The sequence below is a fragment of the Suricata suricatta genome, chromosome 8 (assembly GCF_006229205.1).
Source record: "Suricata suricatta isolate VVHF042 chromosome 8, meerkat_22Aug2017_6uvM2_HiC, whole genome shotgun sequence".
NCBI lineage: Eukaryota > Metazoa > Chordata > Mammalia > Carnivora > Herpestidae > Suricata > Suricata suricatta.
This window is the reverse complement of record NC_043707.1, coordinates 15937382-15957525: the sequence shown is the minus strand read 5'-3', so window position 1 is coordinate 15957525 and position 20144 is coordinate 15937382. Positions and strand designations below refer to the sequence as shown.

Genomic DNA, 20144 nt, shown 5'->3' with positions numbered 1-20144 from the left:
TTCTGTCTCTCAAAAATACATAAAAAACATAATTTTTTAAAAATCAAGTTCAGCTGAAATCTACAATTGAAAGCCACCTGCTGGTTCCTTTGCTCTTCTTGCAATGGTCCCTGGGCCTGAGATGGATTACTTCTGCAATGGGATGCAGTGTTCTCTACTGCTCGAATAAGCTATGCCTGCAGGTTTGTGAACAGTGAAGGGGGAAGTCCAAAGCACTTCTCCTTTGATCGTCCTGCCCCGCACCCACTCGCCCCTGCCTCTCACCTGTCACAGTGCTTCCGCAGCTGCTCCCAAATCAGCAGAATCAGCTCCATCTTCACCTGCTGCAGGTAGGGGCCCACAGATCCTGACGTGTCCACCAGGATGCACACTTTACTCTCCAAAATGGTGCCAAATAATCGGCGGCTCCCTGCTCCGAGGGGGTGGGGGCGGAGGCGGGGAAGGAGTGAGGGGTCGCTTCCCCCACTGCTGGTTTTTCTCACAGCAGCTATCAAATACAAGGTCTACCAAATACACGCATTTCCTGACTGGTGGACAATCAGATGTTAACCCACAGGGAGACGGCCTTTGTGCCGTTGTCACGGAGTGCGATGGGGATGGGGCATCGGTTGTCCAAGGGCTGAGCCCATCAGTGTCCTGGGCTTTGGGATGTCGTGGTTTCAGCCGGGTCTTTGCCTGTGCTCTGCAATCACCTGCATAAGCGGTTGTACCTGCTCTGGCCTTGAGTTTCCTCATCCTTAGAGTTAAGCGCCTGGACTAAGTGGCCTTATGGTATTGTTTGGGGCTGGAAAAGATGTTAGGGAGCACAGAGTCCATCAGCTGGTCAGCAGAGAAGAGCAGAGCCCAGCGCTGTGCAAAGTGCAATGGAGGGAGGGTGCCTGCCCTCATGGAGCGAGAGTTGGGCAGGTTAGACCGACGTTACATCAATAGTTATGGCTCTCCGTGGGTTATGACAGAGCCCGTAATGGGAAGAATCTGAGTTTGATGGGTGAGCTACTACTGCAGGATGAGCAGAAGCTAGTCGAAGAAAGAGGTGGAGGTGTGGAAGGACCTGCCTGGGAAAGCCTGGGCCAGAGAAGAGCATAGCATGCTCAAGGACAGAGAGAAAGACTGTGTAAGGAATCAGGAGGATTCCCACTGGGATGGAGAGACTCACGGGGAGGAGACAGCAAGAGGTAAAGCTGGTGAGGTTAGGAAAGGATTTTGGGATTTATCCCCAGGGGAAACAGGGCTGGGGACCTGCCAGGGCCACATAGACTGGTGGTGACCACTGAAAAACCCATGTCCTCCAACCCACACTTTAGTCAGACAACCACTAACCCTGGCCCTTCTGGTTTCAAGAGGCTAAATACAGAAGTGACCTAGGGGAAAGCAGAAGATCAGAGCATGACGGGTCCAGCGTTCTCAAATCACACCTCAGGGACCTTCCTGGAGGCAGCCAGAAAAAATGGAAAAACTGCCACAGAAAAGATGGGCTGCTGTCCAGGAAAAGATGGAGTGAGCTGGCTGGACCCACTGGGGAATCTTCCAGGACTCATCTGCGGGGTTCTCCGGCAATGCTCATGTCAACATGAGGACAGAGAGGGGCCATCCGGAGGCATGGGAGACATTCCATGAGGGTGGCCAGACAGCCATCGAGGAAACTCCAACCACAAACAGCCGGCTGATCGTCTTAGGAACCAGATGGTGGAAACAGCGCAAGCCCCCGAGCCCTGTCGCTTCCCCCCCCCCCCCCCCCGCAGCTCTCTGACTCTGCCTAGTCCATCCATTTCCATCATCCCCGCCTCTCCCAGCTAGCCTGAGCTTTCACCTGCGCTACTACAAGGTCACCTGATTCCGCTCCATCCCCTCAACAATTTCTATTCCAGGGGGATTATTGCCAGGGCTAACTTCATCATTTGCCCCTTATTTAAAACATTTAGTGGCTTTAATTGCTCTTAGGATAAAGGACCGAGTCTGGGCCTGGCCTCGTCTCTCTGGGATGGTCTCACTCTTACTCTCCCTCATCCTCAGCCACACAGGCTTCCTTTCAGTCCTTATACTCAGTGTCTCCCCAGCCCCTCAGACATGTCTGTTTTTTCTCTTTGCCAAGCTAACATCTATTCACTCTTCAGATCTTGGCTCAGATATCACCTCCTCAGGGAAGCCCCCCATGATATTCCTACCCAGGCCCACTGCCCCTCTTAGATGCTCTCACTGCACCATGCCCGTCTCCTCCCTACACGTCACTGCTGTGACATTAGACTTGTTTTTGAGACTCTTTGGTTAACGTCTGTCTCCATATGCCCCACGAGCTCAGGGACCGTGTTGGGTGTTGCCCTCCACCGTCTCCCCAGCACCCGGCAGGAGAGCGACACGCGTTTGTTGAATGATGAACGACTGAATAAGTGAAGTAGTCCTGGGTTTTGAAGTGTTGGTGGTGTTTGGAAGTATTAGGTGGCGGCATCGCTGATCTTCACACCCTTCCCAGCAGCAAATGTGGACTGCGATCAGAGAGAGGCACACACCTCTCCGCCCCATGTCAGCCTCTGACGTGACAACTACACGTGGAGCCGGCAGCGCCCCCCAGAGGCTTTGGAAGCCAGCAGTCATCACTATCCCCCATGGCACATGGTCTGATTTACCAGGTTCTACTGCAGAGGATTGGATCTAATGAATCTGTATAGGACCCTGAGCGGCCACATAGGGACCTCTATAAAAGCCTCCCTCTCTCCTTCCTCCTGTTGTCCTAGGAACCCTCCATGCCCTAAAGCCTAAACATTCTCCTGTCCACCTCCAGCTCTCTGCCTGGCCTCTTGGACTTGATGCGTCCGCCTATCTCTTGATCTCCAGTCCACCCTCCTCTAGGGTGTGAGCTTGGCTCTCCTGGGCCAGCCCTGCTGTTCGACTGCCCTGGAGGGGTCTTGGTGCCCTTTTATAAAGAAGAACAGGGGATTCTTCTCTGTCGGGACTCCCTCTCATTTCTGCCTTCCTAGACAAGTTCTATGCGGTCCAATCGATGTTGAATGGAGCCTCTTGAGAGCAAGCCCCTCAGTCACATCCAGGAAGGCAAGGGGTGGGACATGGCTTTGCAGGGTGGGCCTGCACAGGCCTGGGTCCCTTCCGGTGCCCAGTGGCCCATGCTCCACCCCCTGTCATCTAGCACCTTGCCTGACCTTGGAACCCAGAAATCATGTTGTAACTGGACGACCCTCCTGGCCTCATCCCTGACCTGTATACATGGTCTGGGAAGGACTGACCCTCGTCCCTGGGGTTGACATTCCACTTCCCCTCACCCCCCCCCGCCCCCCCGCACTCCAAGACGGCAGGCAGGCTCACCAGACAGAAGCCACTGCAGCCTCTGGACATAGCGCCTCGTCACCTTCTCCAGACACGTGATGTATGCTTCCGTTTCCCTGGGCGTCCACTGGATGTGTCTCACCACCCCCTGGATCAAGACAAGCCAAGGCGAACTTTGCCCTGTCAGCTACTTCTTCGGATCCCCATCACCTCCTTTAATAGTTTTGTTGGTTGTGGCTAATAATTTCCAAAACATCTATTAGGCATATCTATATTTGCTTAAAAGGCTTTTTTCTTTTATCAAACTACTATATTTATGGTTCTAGAAGGAGTAGGGGAATTGGGATGATGGTTTTGTGGCAAATGCAGTCACTGAAATAATTTAAAAAAACATAGTGTCTCTAAATTTTAAATTAGAAAATCCTTAATGGTAGGATGGGAAGTCCATAAATGTCAAACTAAAAGATGATCTCAGACAGAGAAGGGGACGGCATGATAAAACTCCCATAAACTCCTTCTGGTGAATAATTTTGCATTTGGTGGCTACTTTTGGCTACTAGAAATTTCCCCTAACATCAATAATGTCATATAAATTGGCAAAGATAGAAAATGGGGTCTTCTAAAAAAAAAAAACCAGCATGAATCATTTTTCATTTGTACTAAATTTGCTTGTTCCAGTGTCAAAGCAATGAAAAAATTATCCCCAAACTAGAAACTAGAGAACACTGTCACCTCCTCTGCTCCCCATCTTAACAGAATCATCAGCAGTACTGGGGTACAGAGTTCTGCTGAGTTCTTCAGCCACTGCCCTATTCTCAGCAACTGTTTCATTTTTAATTTTTATTTGAGAGTGCAAGAGAGCGCGTAGGGGGAAAGAGCAGAGGGAGAAGGAGAGAAAGAAAATCTTAAGCAGGCTCCATGAGGGGCTTGATCCCACGACTCTGGGATCATGACCAGAGCCAAAATCAAGAGTCGGATGCTTAACCAACTGAGCCACCCAGGTACCCCCTCAGCAACTCTAATTCTCACTCCACGGAGCCCTTCTAGCTCTGGAGGATGGTGTCGGGCACTCTAAGGAGTTGACTTTTCTAACACCACGATCTGTATCCCTATTTGCCAATAACAGTCCCAATTTGTGGATAGGAGCAGGAAGAAAAGCCACGGCACATATATTCACATGGAGTTTTCCCCAACACATTGTGCTATTTGTGGCTGATGGTGGGAGAAAGGCAGGAGGCAGGAGGTGGGAGAAAGGAAACAATAGCAACAAAAGCCATGACTTACATTGATCTCTACGCTGGGCAGGATGTTGCAGTATTTGGCTGACGCCAGCCCCTGGCCTGACTTCTGATGAGTGCATCTGGGACCGATGTATCTGAAGATTTCCATCCTCAGTTTTTTTAGCCCATAATTTGCTACCCACTTTAGAATAAAAGAAAGAACTATTACCTTGGGTAATGCAGTCTGAATGATGGTCTGACCCATCTGTTAAAACGTTGTATTTGAAATCTGTCTCATGTTTGAAGTGTGGGGTTTCTGGTAAAAGGTGAAAGATTTATGCAATATGAAGAGAAACCAGAGCATTGAAGTGTGGGGTTTCTGGGTCTTCATGGAGCACCCATGCCATGTGGATTTCTTTCCCCTGTGCTGGGGAGAAATGCACAAGAAACACTGGGAACGGGGAATCTGCCACTTCCTAGTCTGGTGGACACTGTTGCTTTTCCAATATCCATTTCAACTCTCCCACAAAATTTGAGTGAAAAGCCATGATTATCCTGAACTTCAGACTCTAAATCAATTAGGATGATCTCTGTCCCTTTGTCACAATAAGAGATACAAGAGTGGGCAGGCTCATGACAATCAAGCATGGCTCCAGGATTGGCTCAGTCAGAGCCAGCTCAGACTTCTACTGAATGGCTGTGGGAAGAGAGATGTTCTGTCTTCAGGATACAAACAAGAAGGGGGATGTGCCCTGTCTGCAGCCAAAAGGTTCTGACACCACTAAGGGCTTTACCCAAAATATAAAATTAGTCATCAATTCTAGCAGATATACAACCAGATTCATTTTACAAATGGGACACTGAGATTGGGTGTAGCTAAATGACTTGCCCAAGGCCATCCAGCTAGGAAGCCGAAGACCCAGGTTTCAAACACACATCTATTTAACTCTTTCCCCACCCACCATGTTGAGCGGTCATTGTGAGCAGGTGTGTCTCCACTTCCAACTATATCCACCTTCCTACAAGGGGAAGGTTGGTGAAAGGAATTATTGCTTGAGGGGTATGTGCAGGTTCCAAGAACTTAATACCTCTTGGCTTGAGCAAACTGCATCCTTCCTGGGCAACCGGATAGAAGAGTTAACCCTTCGTATCCCCCTTCCTTGAGGGTACTTCTTATAGACAGAGCCTAGGAGAAACAGAGTGAGGTCACTTCAAGCACCTCTCTTCCCTATCCCTCCCCCCTTTGGCTTCCTTTCTCATTTAATTTCTCTGTCAACCAAATCTGATGGAAAATTCCTTAGGCAAAATTTGCTGAAGGGTAGAGGGAGGCTGATAGGTGGATCAGGGGAAGTGTTGGGACCTCCCCTCTCTACTCCTCCGTGAATCATTACTAGGGGGGTTTGTATCATTTTGCAGCAATCAATGTGGGGGGTGGGGGTGGAAGGTGGGGGGGTAGGGACTCAAGGACACTCATCTCTATTCCCTTCCCAATTTCCCAGTCAGCCTCAGAGCCGAGGACACTGCCTCTGAAGAATGAAGCATGAGTGGTATCAAGAATTTGCATGCCCATTTCCTTGGGCTGGGACACTGGAGTGGTTTGAGGATGGGTCCACTCCGGTGACACTGCTGCCCGTGTCCTGGGACAGCTGGAGAAGTCTCCCTACCCATGGGGTCTGCTGACCTTACAGTTCTTACAGACATCTGTGTAGCCTCCAACTTACCCACATTATTCCCTGTCTCTGTATAAAACAGTGAGAGAGATGTCTCTGCTTCCCTCCATTTGGTCTTCCTCCTCTGTTCTCTGGTCCCTTCTTTCGCTGGCTGGGCTGAAGCTGGAGGAAAATTGGCCTGTTGTCTGGGGCAACCTCATGGGGCCACGCAGTGACACTGTCCAGCTTGCCTGGGAGGCTTGTCAATTTCAGCTATGCTCTGCCTTTGAAATAGGGCTCCAAGATGGCCTTGAGGTCCTATGGGACTACCCCACGTCTTCTGGCTTCACCTGATCGGCAACAGTTAAAGCTGCCATTTACCAAGTACCACTGTGTACCAGGCATGGAGCTAAGTGCTTTCTGGAATCTATCTCGTCTTATCCTCAACGTGCCCCAGTTTATGGTCGAGGCAAGTGGGGCCCAGCATCAGTAAGGGCAGAGCAAGGTTCTAACAAGGTCTTGCTGACTCCACAACTCTGCTCTGAACCATTCTGCTCTGTCTTTGGCATTAGAAATAAGATAACATGGGGGTGCCTGGGTGGCTCAGTCGGTTAAGCTTTGACTCTTGATCTTGGCTCGGGTCTTGGTTTCATAGTTCGTGAGTTCGAGCCCCACACTGAGCTCTGTGCTGGCAGCACAGAGCCTGCTTGGGATTCTCTCTCCCTCTCTCTCTCTCTGCCCCTACCCCACTCACACACTCTCTCTCTTTCTCTCAATAAAAGAAAGAAAGAAGAAACATGGTCTTGCTTCTATGAGCTGAATACTTAAATAAAAATACTGAGGCCCTGTCATGACTTAGCTGGTCTGGGCGTAAATTTCTTTATCAGTGAAATGGGGAACTAATAAATTACCTGTCACACAGGATTGATTACTAAAAGCTTTACAAGGGACAACCTTAGCAGAAGAGTGAGCACGTGATCAAGACTTGTGATCATCATTCTGGTTACCATCGTAATTAATACATGTCTTGGCCACGCCCCCCGCCCCACCCGAACCCCCCACCATCCCGAGCACAGCTATGCTTACCCGCTGGGATGCCGGCTTTGGCACTGAGTGGCAGCTGTGTCAGAGCTTTCAAGGGGGAGCTCTTCTCTCTGTCACGGTCATCTTTAAGGCTCTAGAAAATAGGCCGTCTTTCCTATCAGCGGTCTGTTCTCTGTGGCAGGCCCAGATCGTGTGTAGCTTACTCCCATCCCAGGGGCTGTGTTTCTAGAAGGTTCTGTCTACATGGGCACTGCCCACATTCTAAGAATGCCACCAGGTTCCAGGAGCCGGCCCAGAGGCATCACCTTCCCCGCCTTCCCAAATCTGGGGATGAAACCCGTCTCAGCCTGTCTGTTGGGAACCCGTGCAGGGAGGGGCGTATGGGAGTCGATGCCTCCCACATGTTTGCCCCATCTCCTGCTGCAGATTCAGAGGAGACTGGGGTTTGAGATGAGAAAGTCTGTGCATGTGTGTGTGTGTTTGATAATAGGAGAGACGGCATGCTAGCACATCCGTGGAATTTGCCAGAAATTTCTTCAGTTACCTGTCTTCCTAGGACTGGGATTTCTGGGCCTCCAGCATGACAAGTGACCATTTGGGTAAATTCTGTGCCCACTTGGGCATCCCAGTTTTAAGGGAGGAGTCCTTCATTAATGGGCACAAGTGGAATGTGACCAGGGCTGAACAGAGTCACCTAGGGCCCTAGACTAACCAGCTCACACCACTGGGTGAGCTTCTGTGAAAAAGGCCTGGTTACTGCTACCCCAGCAAGTCCCTGGCCCTCATTTAAGGAGGCTCTTTGGAGGCGTTGGCACAGCCCAAGCCTCTTCACACCAAATCAGCTCGGAAAGCACCAAAGACCTGGGACACTGCCCCCGAGACTCTGGGGTTTCGTCCCGGAATTTGTGTCTGGGCTGGCTTCTGGAACCTGCTTGAGGATTGAATGAGGTCAGAGCCTGTGTGGATGGAACCTCCCAGAAGTGCAGCCCCCGTGCTGGGAGTAAGGGACACACGATCCAGACGGGTCCTCTCATTTTGCAAATGCACTGTGTTTGCAAGGATCTGTCCGTGAGTGAAGCACTGAAGACCTCCAGGTATTTGCTGCTTCTGCTCACAGCACTGTGGAGTCCGGGTCCTCTGAGGTCTCTGATTTCTGCAGCGGTGGAGATTTTAGGCGGGACAGATTGGACCGGCGGTTAAGGGGATAAGGCCCTAGCGGGCACAGGTCCATCCTCAGGGTCCTTTCAGGCCCTGCTAAGCCTTGGGCAGCAGTAGCTCCTGGAGTAGCTGGAGCCCATTAGATACCCTAATACCCTAGTTCCTCTGCCCCAACAGACCCTCCAGGAGAAGCCCTCCTGCCCTGCAGCCATCAGATAGAATAGTGGGTGCCAATCCCATGGAGCCCTTAGCACCTGGCTCAGCAACCAAGCTGAGACAGCCAGACAGAGCCAACAGTGGTTGAGAGGAGGCCAGAGACGCCTCCAGAGCTGAGAAGCAGATCCCCCAGAGGAGGTGGGGGCTGGAGGTGTTCCCAGGACACTCACCACTGAGCCCCCTGCCCCCACCCCACTCTGCTGGCCCTGGTGTCTGGGGGCCTGGGTGGGTCATTGTAAGATCTAGGAAAGACCAGGAGACAAGGTGGCAACTAGGTCCACGGTGTGTTATTGGGAGGGGAGTCAAACCATTCTGGCCACCGAGGGAGCTGTGGGCTTGGAAGAACAGAGTTTCCTAGGCTGACTTCTTTTCTTGAACATCTTTGGTTCTTCCTTCAGAAGGGCCGAGCTTTCCAGTTGTTTTCCAGACTGGTTCTTCAGGGAGGACACCAGTAAGGCACACTGCAACAGGGATTGGGAGGGTTAGCGGCACCCCAGCCATGGTGTATCTCTGCGCAGGGAACAGACAGACAAGAGTGCACACTCACAACACACACACACACACACACACACACACACACACACACACACACACTACAGGAGAGACTGGGCCCATTGGGGCCTCTGGATTCCTCTTTCCATCCCTAGAATGCCTGCTGGGGCCTTAAGCACTGTGGATCAATCCTATTAATTCTAAATCCCACGTATGTAGGGTGTGGGATCACTCAGGCACTGGGCTAGTTAATTCCCCAGGGGTCCTAAACCCTCTTGCCAAGAAAGCATGCCAACTATGCTTTTAGGGCAAGTGCTATTTTTTTTTTAAATGTAATGTTTATTTATTTTTGAGAAAGAGAGAGAGGTAGGGAAGGGCAGGGAGGGACAGACACAGAATCTGAAGCAGGCTCTAGGCTCTGAGCCATCAGCACAGAGCCCAACTCAGGGCTTGAACTCATGAACCGTGAGATCATGACCTGAGCCAAAGTCATATGCTTAACCAACTGAGCCACCCAGTTTTCCCCAGGGCAAGTACTATTTTATGCCTAAAATAGATGAGGAACCCAAAGCTCCATGAGTTTGAGGGATGTGCCAAGTCTGCAGTACTCATATGTAGAGGACCTTCCATTCAAATCCAGGTGGTCTGGTTCCCAAGCCAGTGCTTTCCAAATGTGGACCCAGCACCATCTACATACGCCCACCAGCTCACCACGTCCCCAGTGCTGGTGCTGGTGCAAAAGTGGTGGAATACTGGGTTCCCTTTGCCAACACATTTCTCATCTGCTTTTCTGGTAATTTTCAAAGCACTAAGACACCACCTGAACATAAGCAACATCCTGGGAAGGGTGGATTAAACCATTACTGCTCACTAATATTTTTGTGAATGTTCACCACGTGAGAGAACAGGCTAATTTGCACTTGACAAGGCATAAACAAAGCACGGAGGAGGGGTCCCTCTAGGGGAGGACAGCTAGGTGCGCCAGCCAGCCAAGGGCATGGAGGGAAGGAACTGGAAGCTGCGGCCCTGCCCTCCCAGAAGAGCTCACAAGGTAGTCAGGGAAATGTTCCTGAGGCAATGACAATGTGAATCCGGCTGAGTCTCTTGACAGGCTCTTCGTCCCTTCCTCCCTTGGCCGTGACCTTCATGTTGTCTTCCCCCGTGGCTTGCACTGCTCCACATCTGCTCCAGCCCTTATCTTCTCCCCCTTGTGAACTTTCACTTGTCAGCTCACAGACCACAAACTCCCCTTTGTCCTAGGCTCACCCTCCCCGCAGCCCCTGTGAAATCCTCCCATTTTCTCTCCCTTGGTCAGTGGGGCCGCTGTCTGCCAGGTCTGCCAGCAAGAAACTTGGAAGTTCTGTAATTTCCCTTTCCTTACCTCATGCATTCAATTGTCACAGATTTGGCCAATTTTTCCTTTTCCTTTTATTTATTTATTAAAATTTTTAAAAAAGTTTATTTGTTTTGAGTGAGAGAGAACACACATGCATATGAGTGGGGGAGGGACGCAGAAAGAGAGAGAGAGAGAGAGAGAAAGAGAGGGAGGGGAGGAGGGAGAGAGAGACAGAGAGAATCCCAATCAGGCTCCTGCTGCCGTAATGTGTTAGTGTAATGTGTTAGTGAGTCTTGAATGATAATGAGCAACCTATGGGCCATCTGGGAGGGGATGGGAGGCAGAGGAAGGAGCAAGGGCAGAGACCCCAAGTTGAGGATTGAGCTTGGGAGTGAGTTCACGCATTCAAGGAACTCCAAGTAGGCCAGGATGTCTAACACACAGACCTAAACCATGACTTTTAGGGAGCTCCCAGGCTTCATTCAAAGCTTTGGGTGCCAGCGGACAGGACCTGAGGAGGGAAGCTGATAGGGGTGAGTGGTGTCTCCCAGAAAGGTTCGTGGAATCTTCAGTACCTGTGTGTGTGACCTTCCTTGGAAATCGGGTCTTTGGAGACATAATTGAGATGTACATTAATGAGGTCATAGCGGAGAAAGGTGGGCCCTTAATCTGATGGGACTGAAATACCCACAGGAGGAGGAGAGATGCAGACACGCTTAGAGGGGACCCACGTGAAGATGGAGGCAGAGATGGGAGCGTTCTGCCACAAGCCAAGGAATGCCAAGGATTGCTGGTGACAAGGACTCTCTCCTTGACTAAGCATTAGTTGTGTTCCTTGGAGCCCTCTTCTAGACTAGACCTTGACTTTAGCTGATTAAACCCACTTTTAGCAAAGAATCTTGTTAAGCCCTTTTGGCAAGAATCCCCTACCCTTGATATCTAATTAAGCCCCTCTTAGTAAATTTCCATCCCCTGACCCTTTCCCTCTGCTCATTGGCTATAAATTCCCAGCTATCTTTGCTGTATTCAGAGTAGAGTTCAATTTCTCTCCATTACTGTAGTAGTTCTGGATAAAGTCTTCTTGCCATTTCTTTTGAAGTTTATTTATTTATATTTGAGACAGAGACAGAGAGAGAGAATGTGTGTGTGCATGAGTGGAGGAGGGGCAGAGAGAGGGAGAATGGGAATCCCAAGCAGGCTCCACACTCAGCACGTAGAGCTCGATGCCACAACTGTGAGATCATGACCTGAGCTGATATCAAGACACTGAACCAAGTGAGCCACGTAGGCACCCCCGCTTCCTTGCCATTTTTGACAAGCATCCAGTACAACTGACAGAGCGCAAGCAGGAGAAGGCAAGAGAGAGAGGGAGACACAGAATCTGAAGCAGGCTCCAGGCTCTGAGCTATCAGCACAGAGCCCAACACGGGGCTCAAACCCACAAACCACGAGATCATGACCTGAGCCAAAGTCAGAGGCTTAACCGACTAAGCCACCCAGGCGCCTCCTGTGCAATTTTTTAAACACCAAACAGCACTGGCAGCCAGGGAGGGCTAAGGAGGGATTCCACCCAGAGCCCTCCTCCTGGGACCCTTCTGACACCTTAATTGCAGACTTCTAGCCTCTGAAATAGTGAGAGAATAAATGTCTATGGCTGTAAGCTGCCTAATTTGTGGTACTTTATATGGCAGCCCCAGGACACAAAGAGAGAAATGCAGTCATTTGCCCCACATGAAAGACATACCTTTTGGGAGTAGTTGAAAGCCTTTTCCATCTCAGACACGATGGCATTGATGTCGTCGCTTTCATAAATGCCTGGAAACAGGGCACACTGTGAGCATGGAGATGTGTAGGTCCTGGCAAGCGTCCATATCTACATGAGGGCTGTGTGGAGGTAACATGAGCCCGAGGGGCAGAAGGGGTCCTGACAGGCTGCACTTATGAGGTCCCCCTCCCCCTGCCCCATCCAGTGGTGAAGGGGATGGGCAGGTAGAGTGAAGCTACCACAGTGGGGCCGGCCCCAAGGCCTTGCACCCAGCTGACTGCTTTCACTCGGAAGGATGGGTTCAGAGTGATGGTCCTGCCATGCCAGTGACTAAAAAGATCCACCTTGGGATTAAACTATCTAGTGTCTGTAGTGAATATTGGGGACTTATTGGAGAGGGATTAGAATGTAATGACTAAGAAGACAGCCTCTGAAGTTGGCCTGCCTGGGTTTATCTCCTGGTTCCACCACTTACTACTCATGTGCTTTTGGGCCCTGTGTTTCAGCTTTCCCATCTGTAAAATGGGTATAATAGTAACCTATTTCATAGGGTTATTGTGAGGAATAAATAATAATATATGTAAAATGCTTGGAACTGTGTCTGGCATATTCTAGAATATTCTAGAATAACTATTCTAGAAGTGTATGCTATTATTTGTAATAATCACCAACAATAACTTCTATGCATATGCTCAGTGCTTTCCATGGAAAGAGGTGGGAAACAGGGTCCTAGGGTTCAAGCTACAGCGATATGCCTCTGATTTTGTACCACAGGTAACTCATGTCCTCGGGAATCATTTCTTCATTTGTAAATCAGAGAGGGTGGAATGTACCAGTGTGTCCTGAACCTCAGTCACTCCCGCATCCCTGTCATGATTTTCCTTATCTGCATACCACCTAAGCCATTATCTACTTAATACATATTTTATCAGTTCACTTTTGTTTACTTAAAAGCATATATATGTGTTATTGACATAATATATTACATAAAATGACATTATAGTAGTTTCATGGACACAACAAAATGATTGGATGTTTGAATATATGGTGAAATGATCACCATAATGTCTATCTGACGTACTTAAAAATATATTTTAAAAAAGAAAATTTATGGGCACCTGGGTGGTTCAGTTGATTAAGTGTCCAACTCTTGATTTTGGCTCAAATCATGGTCTAACAGTTCATGAGATCGAGCCCCACATTAGACTCTGTGCTGATGACACAAAGCCTGGTTGGGATTCTCTCTCTCTCTCTCTCTCTCTCTCTCTCTCTCTCTCTCTCTCCCCCCCCTCTCTCTCCCCCTCCCCCACTTGAGTGCACGCACGTGTGCGCACTCTCTCTCTCAAAATGAATAAAGAAATCTTAAACAGAAAAAAAGAAAAAAGAAATTTATGTCACCTCAGACCACAGAAAGTTAGCATTTTTTGTAAGTTTATTTATTTATTTATGTATTTATTTTTAACTAGGCTCTATGCCTGATGTGTGGTTTCGACTCATGCCATGGAAATCAAGAGTTGCATGCTCTACTCACTGAACCAGATGGACATTCCAGACAGTACTTTTTTGTTTAAGTTTATTTATTTATTTTGAGAGAGAGAGAAAGTGCGGGTGGGGAAGGGGCAGAGAGAGAGGGAGAGGGAGAATCCCAAGCAGGCTCTGCGCTGTCAGCGCAGCCCCACGTGGGGCTCGGTCCCACAAACTGAGATCATGACCTGAGCCGAAATCAAGAGTCAGACGCTCAACCAATTGAACCACCCCGGTGCCCCAACAATTTCTTTTATTGTGATTGCTATAGGGGATCAGATTATGCATGCCATCCCCAAATATGCCACTTTGGCATAGGCATTATTTTGAGCTGAAGACAGTTGAGAAACAGTGAAAAATTCTCTACCCTCCTCCCTCCTTCAGAGCAGGATGTAAATGTCCATTTTAGGGTGTCTCCTCTGCCAGGAAGAGGAGAAGCCCCCGAGACAGGACACCTTACTAAAACACCCCTGCCCTTCCCCTGTTCCCTCCCCGCTTGCCTTTCCACAGTCTAGTGCCCCTACCAGCCTCGCCCCCTTTCCTTTGTCCTGTCATTTCTTTACAAATGCCTTGTCCTTGCTTAAGACCTTATATAGCCCTTCACACATTTTTAAGTCAGGGCACCTGGTGTCAGTAAGAAGATCATGCGACTCTTGATTTCAGGGTCATGAGTTCAATTCCCACACTGAGCACAGAGCTTACTTAAAAATAAATCACTGAAGAGTAAGTAAATAAAATATTTTTAAGTAGGTTTCCTTTTTTTTTCCTTTTCTCCTGTAAAAAGTTGTGATAAAGCAGGCTTCACATAAAGTTTACCATTGTAACCATGTTTTAAGGGTACAATTCAGTGGCATGAAGTATGTTCAGACTGTCTTGCAATCCTCACGACTATCCATCTCTAGAACAGGGGTTCTACTTTTCCAAACGTGATTTTCACACACCTTCCTTCTGGAACACATCTATACACTCGTACCGAGACAACCTTCTGGAAGGAAAGAGGTGGGGGGGCCCGCCAATGCTCGATCGCGCACCTGTGTCTCCAAACCAGTGGAGGCGCCCAGCGGTGGCCTGGGTGACCTCCCGGTAGGCGGCGGCCGTGTCACTGCGGCTGGCATAGCAGGCGGGGGGCGTGGGGTCCATCTGGGGCTCGCCCACATAGAAGAGACACACGTTCAGCTGGAGATCACAGCCCCCACAGGCCTCAGCCACGTAGGTGCTGACCATGGGCTGCAGGGGGAGAGAGACAGGGAGGTCCCACAGCTGAGGGCTGCTGAAGCAGCTGGCCTTGGGCCAGCTGAGCCTAATCCTTTTTCTTCAGGGCCTGCTGTGGGCCTGGTCTAGGCTAGATGCTGAGAAGAATAACTGAGTTTGGGCCACCCCTGAGGCCAGGGGTGTGGACCCGAGAAACTGGCCATGCTGAGTGTGATCTGGGGACCAGAAGCACGGACATCAGCCTGGAGCTTGCCAACAAGGCAGACTCTCAGGTCCAGGCCAGGCCTTCGGGAACAGGACCTGCATTTTCACAACCTCTCCAGGTGATTTTTCTGCACATTAAAGTCTGCTTTGGGGGACCCCTAGGAGGCTCAGTCGGTTACGTGCTTAACTCTTGGTTTTGGCCCAGGTAATGATCTCACGGTTTGTGGAGTCTGCTTGGGATTCTCTCTCTCCCTGTCTCTCTCTCTCTCTGCCCCTTCCCTGCTCTCTCTCAAAATAAATAAACTTAAACTAAAAAAAAAAAAAAAAACACCATAAATAAAATCCAGTTTGGAAAATCATGCTGAAGAAACCCGTTGCTAGGCATCCACCTAGGGGGAGATGTGAGGTCAGAAAGGCTGCCCAGGACGAGGCCTACCCACCACGTCCTGGTCAGGGATGCCCCCCGTGAAGAGGTAGATGCCCTGTGATTGGTGTTTGTCTTTGTCCTTGAAATCCACTTCCATGGCCTTCCGCAGGGCTCCGAGGACATTCCTGCTGCCCCGACACTGCAGAGTCAGGGCCCACCTGGGAGGCAAGGAGGGCCTTGCTGAGGGAGGCCGGCAGTAAGGCCCCAGAGGGGGAGGCCAGGGATTCTGGTGAGAGGGGGACAGAGAAAACAGCACCGCAGGGGCCGCCCTGAGACATGGCAGGGGCCTCTGACAGTCACCTACCGCCAGGCGCTCTGCAAGTTTTCGTGGTTCACGGCCACCATCTCTGGCCTCCAGCTTTCTACTGTGCTTCCAAACCTTGGCGGGGAAGGAAAGAAGGCATGTTCTTCAGCAGGAGACACAGCCACCCTATACCCCAGGTCTTCAGGTTCCCTGGTCTTTTTGGGGAGCAAAATTCTGACTAAATCCCAAGATGTTAGGATGTCCCAGGTCTGGGCCAGCCACAAGATGCCCTTGCTGGTCATGACATGTCACAGTACGGTCCCGGGACGAGCAGGGCTGGGGGGCTGTCAGTGAGATGGAGCCAGGACCAACTGCAGCCAGACTTCCTGTCTGCCACCAGCTGCCTTCTCTGGGTGAACTTCCCCAAACCCCCAAAGGTGGGAGTCATTTCCCCCTTTTTAAGTCCCCCTAGTACTGATTCAGCCCCACAACCCATTTTTATCACTCTGTCTGCACTCTAATTTTTAATTTAAAAAAATATATGCATCATCTCATTTTCCTATGAGGCAGAATTTAAATCCCCAAGAAGAGGGCAGATCACTTTTCTCAAGGAAAAGGTGTCTCCTCTCTGGCTCAAGATTAAGTTTTCCACCTGATCTTCTGAGACCTGCCCACAGACACCTCCCACCCCCCCCACCCCCTTCCTTTTCACTTCACTCTTCCCAATTGTCTCTGCGCATGCTCAAGCCTGTCCATTCTTTTTTTTTTTTAAGTTTATTTCTTTATTTTGAGAGAGAAAGAGAGGGAGAGAGAATCCCAGGCAGACTCTGCACTGTCAGCACAGAACATGATGCAGAGCTAGAACCCATGAACTGCGAGATCATGACCTGAGCTGAAACCAAGAGTCAGACACTTAACCAACTGAGCCACCCAGGTGCCCCCAAGCCTGTCCAAGCCTGTCCATTCTTAAAAATAACTTCCTCTTTCTACCAGGGGCCACTACTATTAGCCACTTCTCTTTCCCATGTATGGAAGCTCCCTGGAAAAACAATGTCCCAGGACCTCCTTACTCCTCAACCCACTGCAGTCAAGCTTCTGGTAGGTTCGCTGGCAAATATTAACAATGACCTCAGTTATGATCTTATTGTCCTGAGATGGAGTGCTGCCTCTATAGGGTGCTGAGATTCCCTCTCTCAAATTCTCTCTCTGTCCCACACACATTGCCTCTTGCACGCACTCTCTCTCTCTCTCAAAATAAATAAATAAAACTTTAAAAATATATACCCAGGGGCACCTGGGTGGCCCAGCTGGTTAAGCCTCTGACTTTACCCCAGGTCATGATCTCACGTTCGTGGGTTCGAGCCCCGCGTTGGATTCTATGCTAACAGCTCAGAGCCTGGAGCCTGCTTCCGATTCTGTGTGTCTCTCTCTCTCTGCCCTTCCCCGCTCATGCTGTCTCTTTCTGTCTCAAAAATAAACAAAACATTAAAAGAAATAAATGCATATATATATATATATATATATATATATATATATATATATATATATATGCCCAAGGACCTCCTTCCCCCTCATGAAAATATCTATTGTAATTGGATTATAAATTCTCTATTACAGGTTGATAAAAATTCTAACAACATCCAGAGAGTGAAAAATCCCTCCAATTTCATTCCCCAGAAAAAAATTCTCTTTTTACTCTATATTCTTTTGGATTAAAAAAAAAATCATAGGCGTGCCAGGCTGGCTCAGTCTGTGGAGCATGTGACTCTTGATCTCGGTGGTGAGTTTGAGCCTCATGATGGGTGTAGAGACTACTTATAAATAAAATCCTTAAAATAAATTTAAAAAATACATAAATGTGTAAAACTAGTCAAATCAGTGAGCTGTACCCCTGAAACTAATGTTACATTGTTTGTCAACTAAAGAAAAAAACCAGAATAGGTAAATATGTATTTACAGAAATGGAATTATACAGTACATACTATTTGTAATCTACGTGTTGTTCCCTTTCACTGGGACTTACTGAGGACGTTTTTCTAAATGCACACATGTAACTCTCCCTCATTCTTTTGAATAGCTGGCACTGTCAGGATTGTTTTATCAATTTTGCCATTGATCATATGGTTTGTTTCCAGGCTTATCCACATTAGAACTCTGTACTAAATGACCCAGCATGGTTGTCTCTGTACACTTGGCTTTGCATTCCCTTCAGATAATATATAAAGGTTTAACTGAAGGAATGAAGAATACACACTTAAAAATTTAATTTCAAGGGCTATACCAAATTACACTTCTGACAGTTTCCAAGAGTGCCCTTCTCACTGCATCATCACCAGCACTGGCCATTGTTATTATTTTAAATGTTTTAAACGTTCAGTTGCCAAACTGAATTCTAAAATCCTATATCTCATTGTTTTGTTATAAGTGAGCGTTACTGCCAAATTCAGTGGACTCCTTAGTTCTTTCCCTTCCTGCTTTGCTTCTGCAGGATCAAACTCTGTTTCTTTCTGAGACCTGGCTTCTCAACACTATTCTCTCTTCGTTTTCCTCCTACCTCTCTGCTGCTCCTGTCCTGTGTTCTTCTGGTGCTTCCTTCCAAGTGTCAGAACCTTATCAGTTCTATCTTTGGTTGTCTTCTCTCCCCTTCACATCTCCACAGGTGCAATTCATGCACTTCCGAGCTTTGAACCACAGAAGCAGAATACTGATGGCTTGCAGAGCTGTGTTTCCTGTCTAGAGCTCCTCTCTGGAGCCCCTACAGGGATATTTCCTCTTGGAAATCTCCAACTTACATGGTTAAAACTGTCTTCTACTTCCAAGATCTGTTCCATCTGGGACATCTTCTCTTCACTGTTCTCTCATCCCCTAGCGCCACATGGAAATGACATTTTGTAGATTCTAACTCTGCAGCAGCTCTCACATGCCTCCCTTCCTCCATCGCCATGGCCATGGCTCAAGCCTTCTCCACGCCAGTGCAGACCACTGGAGCAGTCCAAATGGCCTCCATCCCTCCAGCATCACATCCCTTCAACGTAGCCCTCACTCTGTGACTTGAGCATTCAAGATCTGATCATCTTATTACCCTGCTCGAAATCCTTTAATGCCTATATGTCCTGTAGTAGTAAAGCTCCCACACACACCTTGTGTGTGTAAACCCTACATCGCCTGTTTTATTTTGTCACGCACAGTCTCTCTTTCTCACCCTGTCACCTCCTGAACTCCCTGATGGTCCCCCAAAGTTCCATAGTCTCTGTTCCAACACAACATATAATGTTTCATACTCCAACACCTCTATGCCTCACGTTGTTCCCTCTAAGATGCCTTTCCTCCCACTGACCTCATCATTCCCATGTGCTAGGCAAACATCTGCTCATTTGGCCAGACTCGGCAAAAGGGTCACTTCCTCTATGAATGTTTTCTGACCTTGCTGTGCCCAGGCAGGGTGGTCTGATCCTGCCTTCTACCTATTTCTGTAGAAAACAGTTAATAACATTTATTTCTTAACATGCCTGTCTCCCTCTACTAGACCCCAAGTTCCCTGAGAATAGGTACTATGCATATTCACTTCTGTATGCCCAATGCTGAGTGCAGCGATTGGTATACAATAGGCTTTCAATGAAAGTTTGTTGAATGAATGAATGGATGGATAAATTAAACAATGCCTAAGATGTATCTCTAAGCATTTTTTCTGTAGTATTTATTAGAAAAAGATTACGCTCTGGTACAGAATAATATATAATATTAACCGCTATCTTAATTGGTTTAGAATACTCCCAATTTAAGGGGCACCTGGGTGGCTCCGTCGGTTAAACGTCCAATCTCCCTCAGGTCATGATCCCACAGTACATGAGTTTGAGTCCCGTGTCAGGCTCTGTGCTGACAGCTCAGGGCCTGGAGTCTGCTTTGGATTCTGTCTCTCTCTCTCTCTGCCCTCTCCCTGCTCACACTCTGTCTCTCGAAAATAAATTAATAAACATTCAAAAAAGAGAGAATATGCCCTATTTGATATGAAGTGGTATAAAAATGTATAAATCAAGTAGGTTCCTTTTCATTCTTCCCTAATTAGTGAAAAAGGTATGCAGTTATAATAAATATATAAAACCATATATATTTGAATTATATAGCTATATATAAATCATAACTATATAATTTAATAATTATAATATAATAACATTAAATATAATTCAATAATTATATGTAATAAATTTAATAATTTAAATATATGGTAGGCATAGTTATGTATAATTTCAATATATAGTTATATATAATTTTTTAAAGATTTTATTTTTAAGTAATCCCTACATTCAATATGGGGCTCAAACCCACAACCCCAAGATCGAGTCGCATGCTCCACTGACTGAGCCACTGAGGCAC

General features: G+C 48.2%; 1 protein-coding gene across 1 annotated transcript in view; it reads right to left on the bottom strand.

The window, feature by feature from the left end:
• Positions 1 to 20144, bottom strand: part of VWA3A (von Willebrand factor A domain containing 3A) — a 57217-nt gene that overhangs the window by 5753 nt on the left and 31320 nt on the right. Inside the window, exons 18-28 of the mRNA XM_029949953.1 lie at positions 15831 to 15905; positions 15540 to 15684; positions 14715 to 14910; positions 12139 to 12209; positions 8875 to 9027; positions 7235 to 7325; positions 6221 to 6331; positions 5588 to 5685; positions 4564 to 4701; positions 3319 to 3427; positions 265 to 409 (exon numbers count right to left, since the gene is read on the bottom strand). Of these exons, the coding sequence (XP_029805813.1) occupies positions 265 to 409; positions 3319 to 3427; positions 4564 to 4701; positions 5588 to 5685; positions 6221 to 6331; positions 7235 to 7325; positions 8875 to 9027; positions 12139 to 12209; positions 14715 to 14910; positions 15540 to 15684; positions 15831 to 15905 (1332 nt within the window). The remainder of the gene's footprint in view (positions 1 to 264; positions 410 to 3318; positions 3428 to 4563; positions 4702 to 5587; positions 5686 to 6220; positions 6332 to 7234; positions 7326 to 8874; positions 9028 to 12138; positions 12210 to 14714; positions 14911 to 15539; positions 15685 to 15830; positions 15906 to 20144) is intronic.